Consider the following 9,493-nt stretch of genomic DNA (forward strand, 5'->3'; position numbering starts at 1 on the left):
CACTGTAAAGTACCAGCACTTTCCAGGAACATAGGAAGTGCTACACATAAGCTAAAAACCAGCTGCCATTGAGTCGGTTCCGATTCATGGCAACCTTATGTGTGTCAGGGCAGAACTGTGCTCCGTAGTTTTCAATCGTTGATTTTTTAGATCACCAAGCCTTTCTTCCAAGGGGACTCTGGGTGCACTTGAATCAACAACCTTTCCATTAGTAGCCATAAAATAGCTAATCCAAATTACACAGGCCACCAAGAAAATAATGATTCCTCCCTTTTGCAAAGAGCTTTACAGTGTTACAATGCACCTTCTGGTTCATCCTTTCTCTTGACGCTTCAGAGCTCCCAGAGCATTGTCTGGACCGAGACTATGGACATGCAACCAATGGGGGAGCATGGGGACGCACCCCATCCCACCAGGCCCCCGGGAGAAGACAAACAGGAAAGACCATTCCCCGCCATGTTCTCCGCAGCGATCTGCAATCTCAGGCACTGCCGTGCAGTTAAGAATTCTCCTCATCTCCCCAGCATCCCCACACACGGCAGGGCTGAGCTCAGCTGCCCCTTCTCTGGGTTCCTCCTTCAGCGCGCCCTGGACTCACCGAGAATCGAGAAGGAGTGTTCCTGGCAGTCCCCAGCCAGGAAGTAACTGCAGCCTCCCGCAAAGCTGTACATGCTCTCGTCGAAGCTGTTGATGAAGTCATCTCCGAAGAGGCTGCACCGGGCTGTGGACAGCCTGCCACGCGACCCTTCTGTGCAAAGCGTCCCTGGAAGGAAAGAGGCCACAGGTGAGCAGCACTAGGACCCCTAGCCCAAACCACTCTGGCCTTGTAGAAATGAGGCTGGGCCTGATAGAAATTGGGCTGTGAGGGAGTACTTTCCTTCCTAAACGAGACTAAACTGTTTATTTCAACCCGCAAATATAACGCAGGACTCACAGGAATAACGGTGGAACTTTTTTCCTCCGTCTACTAGTTCTAATGACATTTATTTACTGATTTATAAAGCAATGCACGCTCATTATAGAAAATTTGAAGAATGCAGGGGAAAAAAACACAAAGAAGCACTAAAATCATCTGTAACCCGCTGTTCAGAGATAATTACTGTTAACATTTTAGTGTGTACCTTTCCATTCTATTTCACAACATGTATACGGTTGTGGATTTTTTTACAAACTTACAATCCTACTGTGCAAACTTTATAATCCACCTTTTTTTTCCCCCTCACTGTATTGTAAAGAATTTATCATGCCATTTTCTAAGCTTCTAAAACATGATTTTAAAGCCTGCATTATATTTGGCATCTAAATGTATACAGTATAACCTTCTACTGTTAGGTTCTTTGCACATTTCCAAATTTTCTGGTGTGATAAGCAGATTGCAATGAGCATCCTTATACATAAATCCACCTGCATTTCTTGAACAGATTACGTTATAAACAGATCAGCCTGTGTGCCTGACACAGAGAAGGGATCTACCTAAGAAGTATGAACTCCCCTGGAGTCATGCGTTAACTCCTAAGATTCTCCTGCCACCCTTTTTCAGTGTGTGTGTGTATCTGTGTGTGTTGTTGTTGTTGGCCGGTGGGGAACAGTAGTACATCTCTAAGTGTTCTGGGCCCCTAGCACGGGACCTACCTGGCAGGGAAATGCAGAGGGGTGACAAATGTACACTTTGTCCCAGACTGAACTGTGGGTGGCAGGCTGGATGCTGCTGGCCCGAGTGGTCTAAGTGGAGACAGGCCAGTCATTAGGAAAGCACCCCTCCTGCCCATGATAGATGCAGAATCTCAGCAAGGGGAGAAAGGCTGTGCAGTGCAGAGAAAAGAACACAGGCCTGGGACACAGGAGGTGACCATCGATCTTGGCCTCTCTGACCCTCAGTTTCTTCCTCTGTACCATGAGTGGGTTAACTAGATGACCTCCACAATCCTTATTAAAACTAATACTCTATTCAAGCCTTGGATTCCCTCTCCCTGCCCCACTTCCACCCCCATCATATAGGACAGTCCCTTGTGGCCTTGTGCTTCTTAATTCCCCAATAGGAGAAGGTGTATACAGGCACCTGCTCCCTGGGGCAGGGGCGGGGACCTCTGCAGAAACTTCACAGTGGAATCAACCCAGCAACAAGTGACTCCGGCAGTCCCAGCTGGAGCCTAACACAGGCCTGGGTACACAGGTGACCTCAGACATAGCCGCTGACCCCTGGAATGGGGGCTGTTCTGGAGGGCCCTGGAGAGGTAGGGAGGAGTGGAAACACCTTAGTACCTACCTGGCAAGGTAAGGACCAGCACAAGCAACACCTTCACAATTCGGGCAGGAATCATCTGCAGAGAAGCAAGAGAAATGAGCTGGTCACTACTGCCCAGGTAGATGGCTCCTGGTGTGTGCTTCTGTCAGTGCATGAAATGGCAAAAATGCTTTTTTTAAAGCAAGAGAAAGGTTTGATCCTCATTGTACCCCATTTTCCCCTTGAACATGGGTTAAACCAAGACTGTTAGTGCCAGAAAAAGCCCCTGGCCAGGACTGAGCACAAGAGTAACAATGGCTGTGATACAGGAACCCTGGGCACTCTTCCCCAAACAACAGATGGAGGAGGGAAGCTTTTCCTTCTCCTCTATATTCCTCAGGCCACCCTGCCTCTCCCGTTCTCTGCACTCTTGCAGCACCTAGGAACTAATGAGCACCTAACTCCTTCCTGTGTCTTCATCCTCCTTCCATGCTTGCAGCAAACTTTGGGGAGTAGGAACTGTCTGACACTTTTGTTCTAACCACAGGCACCCCGGCTTAGAGAAGGCTCAGAAACCACTGACTGGACAGTTTGCCTGTTGGTTACTACTCTGTAGCTTGAGAGCTTCCAGAGCAGGGGCTGCCTGGCTCATTTCCATTCCTAGCAGCTAGCATGGTGCCCAGCACCCAGGAGATGCTCAGTAAATGTTTGCTGAGTTGATGTGATAAACGGACAGGAATCCAGGACAGCAGCCCAGAGCCTCATCAACTTTTGCCACTGTGTGGTCCTCCCTGACAAAAACCCATTGCCATCAAGATAATTCCAACACATAGTGACCCTATAGGACAGAGTAGAGCTCCCCCATAGGGTTTCCAGGGGGCAGCTGGTGGATTCCAGCTGCCCACTTTTTTGGTTAGCAGCTGCAACTCTTAACCACTGTGCCACCAGGGCTCCACGGCCCTCCCAGAAAGCAACAATTGTCCCGGGATGACAGAGCACACCCCCGAGTCCCTATGCTCCCTGTCACATCACCTCTCCTTTAAGAAAAGTTGTGAAATTAATGCAGAATCTGTCACCTGGGATTCACCGGGATGACTCCTTTCCTACCTAACTTTCCACCCAGCCAAACAAAGGAGAGATGTGCCCAATCACTGTATCTGTGGAAGGAAGACTTTGATGATCACATATGATCAAGACCTGGTCTGGCAGTCTACTTCCAAAAAATCAGCATTGAAATCTTATGGATGTGAGTATTGCGCTCCTTTAAAAAATCATCTACATGAGACCAAATGGTCAGCAATTACCCTAAAGTGAAGACGAAGAGGTAAGGTGGTAGGGAGACTAGATTACTGGGAACAACCAGAAGAGAATTAATATTGACACATTATGAAAAAAATATAACCAATATCACTGGATAATTTGTATAGAAATTGTTAAATAGGAACCCAATTTGCTGTGTAAACTCACCAAAAACACAATAAAAAAACATTTAAAAAAAAAACAAAACCCCTATGGAGCAGTTCTGCTGGGACACACATGGGGTCTCCATGAATCAGAGGCACCTCTACAGCAAATGGTTTGGGTTTCTTTTTTTGTTTTGGTCTCAAACCAGGTGCCTCACTCCCACCTCTTGCAACACACAGGTACATCAAGCCACTCCCAGAAGGTACACAAAGGTGAAGGTGAAGCTCACTCCAGCCTCATCTGAGCCAAGTATTGCCAAGCAGTAAAACCCACTGCATGAACAGAAGTAGCCACAGGACCCAGGCCAAGTCAGGAAGAGGACATTAGGATTGTCCCTGGTGTTGAATCTCCCCCTCCAAACAAAGCCCTCCTAGTCCAAGGGATGGGGAGTCCCAGCTCCCTAGGGTAGGAATCGGTCCTGCATCTTCCTCCCATACCTGAGCCGGCTGTCCTCCCAGAAGGCCATACCTTTCCCTGCAATCCGGGGCTGCACATACCCCAAGGTCTCTTGGAAAACTCAGCCTCACGATGGTGTCTCAGCCTATGCAGGTCCCTAGGCCATGCTCCCCAGCAACTGCTGAGGCTGGGTCTGAACTGTGGCAGCTCTGGACTGTCTTGCTGTTAAGTAGCCCAGGAGCTTCAGAGTCCCTGCAGTTGGGGAGATAAAGCCCAAGTTGTGACGTCCACCAACCCAGCCCTCCCCTTTCCCCACCACAATAGCTGTGAGCTGCCACAACAGGGGATTGGCCACCTCTTAATTGCCAAAATGAAACAATGAAAGGAAATGGTATTAGAAAAACTTCCAAGCCGATAAGGCTTTGAACAGTTCAGTGGGAGACCTCCTGGCATCAGTCTTAATGAAATGCAATGTACCCCCATCTACGCTCGCTTCTTTAAGCCCCACCCCCAGTCCCTGGCCCTCCCTGAGTTCCCCACACGGACAAGCATGATCAGGAATTCTTGCCATCCCAGGGTAGGCTGGTCTGGGCCAGAGCAGAATCCAGGGCAAATCAACACAGCTTCTGGGTCCAGATTCCCAGGCTGGACTTTGGGGAAGTTTGGAAAAACACCACAACCTGAGCCAATTTAGCACTGTGTTTGGAGTAAAACAGACACAAAGCCTTCCTGCCCACACTAAGTATGAAAGATCCAGGCCTGGACCCTGACAAAAACATTCAACTTGGGTCTTACCCAGGGTTTAATAGACAGGTTAAAGATGAGGGCCCTGGTCACAAGCCCAGGCCTTTGTCACATGATAGAGTGGGATGGTTTGATTCTAATACCTCTTTCAAACACTCTTCTACCCCACTTCTGGTGTGTTGATTCCTCACCTAACATTACACTCACACATGTGTATGCACACACACATACACACACACTGATACTTCTTCCCAACCCCGCATTCCCAAGGCCCTAATTCTCGGCATCATCTGTTAAATTAATCCCTGCTAAAAAGAGGTAGCTGATAAGATAAAAAAAAAGGGGGGGGGTGGGGGAATGACTCATTCATGGGGAGACTCCAGGCACTATAACAGCCAGCCTGAGAAATATTTAGAGATAGAAGCCCACCCCATTACCACTCACATCATACCACCACCCTAAGATTTGGGGAAAATATTATGTCCCCAGTCTTCTTCCTTACCCATACACATCCCTGACCCTCCACCACTCGCTTTACCACCAAAGAGGAGGCAAAATTTCCCAAGGGGAAAAAAAAATAGCTCATATGTTAGAAGAGGCAGAATTAGCACAATATAGTAGAAAAGGTGCTTAAGGATTTCCATTTTCAGGATTTTTTTTTTAAGTAGATAACCTGAAAATTCTTCCACTACAAAATACCTGGAAATGCTGTGTTAAATGTAACAAATTTTTCTGTAACTTGCACAGGTGAGCTGGGAGGAAACTAAAGAATATCTCCAAGGGTGAACAGTGAAGAGGAAACCCAATGAGCATGAAGCAGTGCAGGCCTAAGGGGGTTAGCCAGCCTGGGTACCCTCCAAGCTGAAGGCTGAACATTGCAGAACAGGAAATAAGGCTTCATGCCTACACCTGAAGCCAAGAACAGAAACAGAGACCCCTGCATAAAGGTGAAACTATTAGAGGAAAAATATCTTGCACAAAAGGGTTGAGCGGAGGGGAAAAATTCATCCACCAACACAGAAGTTTGTCTCCATTTGTTCTTGGGGTGGGAAAATTAAGTATTTTTCAGAATTTGTATCCATAGGCCCACACTCATGCAGGTTTGAGATTAAAATTTACATTACCCACAAGGTCCAGGAAATCCCAAGCTGAGAAATTGACACAGACATTAGTCTTAGGCCAGGACCTGGATCTCCTGGCATCCTGGCAGAAACAAGACAGATCTATCTGAAAAGATAAACCTTCATCCCAGGCTACATATAAGTCCCACTGATAAAGCTTTCCTAAAGATGAATTCAAAATAGTAGATTAAAAACACTTGAGAAAACAATCCACCATAAGCAAGAATAAACAGTCACAACAAAAAGCAGGATTAGACCCCACAAGAACTTCAGATAATAAAATAATTAGAGAGCAAAAAAATAAGAATGTTTAAAATTATGATAGACAAAGAAGCAGGAATTAAAATCATAAAAGAAAAAGACATAATGAGAAAAACCAAAAAAACTTGAGCAAGAGCTTTTAGAAATGAAAATATATAGCAAATTAATTTAAAAACTTAAATAAAAACACCAAACATGTCTGGAGAAAAATTTACTGGAAAATAGATCTGAGGAAATTACTCTGAGTGAAGCATACAGAGAGAAAACAAAAAAAACCAAACCCAGTGCCATCAAGCCGATTCCAACTCATAGCGACCCTATAGGACAGAGTAGAACTGCCCCATAGAGTTTCCAAGGAGCACCTGGCGGATTTGAACTGCCAACCCTTTGCTTAGCAGCAGTAGCACTTAACCACTACGCCACCAGGGTTTCCACACAGAGTTAAGGGGATAAAAAAAAAAAAAAATGAGAGAGGGGTGAAGAAACAGAATGAGAGGATCCAAAGAGGAACACGGTGCCTTACTCTGAATGCCCCCAGAAGCAGACCCTGAGAATTTTAGTGCAGACCATTTGTTTGGGACGTCAGGAAATACCAGCAGGGAAGTAGGGAATGACATGGGGAAGGGAAAGCAGCCAATAGAGGATGTTTGTTAAGCCAGCACCATAGTGGGCAACTGTACGTTAATCCCATGAGGAAACTCTAGGAAACACTGTATAACACATGACTCAGAATTTTCCCACTCTTGGATCAAGAGAGCAGGGGTATTTATAGGCAGACTCCTGTCAGTTAGGGTTAACCACTGCTCCCTGGGGGGTATTGACTCCCCAATAGTTCAGGTCCTCAGGCAAAGAGGTGCAGATTCTTGCAGTCCAGAGGAGGCACATGAAAAGTTAGGATCAGGGAGATATGGGGAGAAGGGACTATGGCATCTGTTCCACTTAGTTAAATTGCCCTTCAAAGTTAAGGAATAACAGACGCATTTTTTTTTCTTTTTCCAGAAAAGCAGACCTACTAAAGAAGGCACTTCAGAAAGAAGGAAATTAAACCCAGGAAGGGGGAGCCGAAAGAAATAGTAAACAAAGAAATTGATAAATATAAGATGGTGGCACAGTGATTAAATGTTTGGTTGCTAACCAAAAGGTTGATGACTCAAACCCACCAGCCACTCCACGGGAGAAAGATGTGACAGTCTGCTTCCGTAAAGATTATAGCCTAGTGGGCAGTTCTACTCTGTCCTGTAGGGTCCCTACGAGTAGTAATCAACTTGATGACAATGGGGTTGGTTTGGGTTTATGAACAGGCAGTGATTGTATAAAACAATAACAATAACAATGATAAACTGGAGGATTTTAAAAATAAGAATGAACCAAAATATCAGACAATAATAGCAATGGGGAAGGGAGTTGGGAATGAAAGTATATTATGGTCCTTATAGCCCTGGTGGCATGACAGTTAGGCACTTGGCTGCTATCTGAAAGGTTGGTGGTTCAAACCCACCCAACAGCTCTGCGGGAGAAAAACATGCCAACCTGCTCCTGTGAAGATCACAGCCTAGAAACCATCTGGGGAAGTTCTACTCTCTCACATAGGGTAGTTATGAGTTGCAATTGACTCAACAGCACTCAACAACATCAGCATTGTGCAGAAGAAATGAAGAGATAATAACTTTAGACTTTGTTAAGGATAGAATGCACGGTAAAGCTTTAAGGGAGGCTACTGAAAGAATAGAATCGGATGTATGTTTTCCAAACCAGTAGAAAGAAAACAGGAAATAAAACTGGATTGATCTAGGAGAAAAAAAAAAAATAGAAAAAGCAGGACAAATAGCATAAAATAAGATAGTACAAAATATTCAAACAGATCAAAAATTCGACAGTAAAACAAGATATTTTCAGATTGGATTTCTTTAAAAAGAAATACAATCCAGCTATGTCCAAGAGACAGGCCTAAAACATAAGAACACAGAAAGCCTCAAAATAAAAGGAAGAAAAAAGCAAACAGAAGAGACTTTAAGATAAAAGTCATTATTAGGGATAAAGAGATAAAGAATGCAACTATATCATGATAAGAAGGTCAGTGCACCAGGAAGATATTTAAGTATACTTAAAAATAATATGGTCTTAAACTATATGAAGACAAACTATATGAGAAAAGATTGAATTATAAAGCTAAGCAGAAAAAGTTTTGAATAAAAGTCAACAACACCCACTTATGGAAAACAAACAAACATAAACATCTTAGTCACCTAAAAAAAAAAAAAAAAAAAAGGAAGTCCCTGACCTGAGAAAGGACATCTAACAAGAAATAGAGCAAATTTCACACTTAATGGTAAAATGTTAGCCACTTTCTCTTTAAATACTGGAACAAGACAAAGATGCCCAATATCATCACTGCCAGTCAACAACAGGTCAGATGTCCTGGCTAGTGCATAAAAAAAAAAAAAAAGAAAGAAAGAATATATGGCTTAGAAAGGAAAAAGCAAAATAGTCATTATTCGAAGATGTGAGTATCTACATAGAAAAATTCAAGAGAACCTGCGTAGGAGAATTTAAAAGTTCATGAGTTTGCTAAAACAAGATTAATTTTAAAATTCTATTATGTTATTTATACACTGTAATCAGAAAACACAATCTTTAAAATTGTCCTATTAGTAAAACAATACAGACTGTAAGGTATTTAAGAATAAATATAATACAATCTGTGCAATAGCATTATGCAGAAAATCATAAATTTTGTTACAAGACGTAAAAGACAATCCAGTGGAGACACGCCATGTTCGTGCATAGTAAGGTTCAATATGGTAAAGGTGTCAATGATCTCCAAATTTGCCTATAAATTAAATCCAATTCCAATCCCAATCTAACAGAGTTTTCCATGGAGTTAGACAAGCTGATCCTTAAATCCATGTGGAAAGCAAAAGATCAAGAAGAGTCAAGAAGTTCTCAAATTTAAAAATTGTCAATAAGGAACAAGCAATCCAGTGCAAATGGGTAAGTGATAAAAAAAAAAAAAAAAAAGTGATATGAAAAGGTAATTCACAGAAGAGGAAGAAACCCAACTGGCCAGTAAACATATGAAAAACGATTCAACCCCAGTGGCCATCAGTGAAATGTAAAACAAAACCACAATTAGTGATCCACCCATCAGATTGGCAAGGATGTGAGGCTACTGGAACTCCTATATGCTATTGTTAAGAAGGTCAAATGGCCTATCACTTTGGAGAAAAATCTGGAAATATCTATTAAGTTCAAAGATGTTCTTCCCCATATCCCAGTAATTGCA

At 43.5% G+C, this 9,493-nt stretch overlaps 1 protein-coding gene across 3 annotated transcripts in view; it reads right to left on the reverse strand.

Annotated features, from left to right (window-relative positions):
• Positions 1-4,364, reverse strand: part of VWF (von Willebrand factor) — a 173,654-nt gene extending 169,290 nt beyond the window's left edge. Inside the window, exons 1-3 of one of the 3 annotated variants that reach the window (XM_049882256.1) lie at positions 4,186-4,364; positions 2,267-2,321; positions 599-763 (exon numbers count right to left, since the gene is read on the reverse strand). In XM_049882256.1, the coding sequence (XP_049738213.1) occupies positions 599-763; positions 2,267-2,321 (220 nt within the window). In that variant the 5' untranslated portion in view covers positions 4,186-4,364. Of the gene's footprint in view, positions 1-598; positions 764-2,266; positions 2,322-4,156 lie in introns of all 3 variants that reach the window. The other 2 variants (XM_049882254.1, XM_049882255.1) reach the window with 2 other exon arrangements.
• Positions 4,365-9,493: the final 5,129 nt, after the last annotated feature.

This window comes from Elephas maximus, chromosome 4, assembly GCF_024166365.1.
Source record: "Elephas maximus indicus isolate mEleMax1 chromosome 4, mEleMax1 primary haplotype, whole genome shotgun sequence".
Taxonomy (NCBI): Eukaryota; Metazoa; Chordata; class Mammalia; order Proboscidea; family Elephantidae; genus Elephas; species Elephas maximus.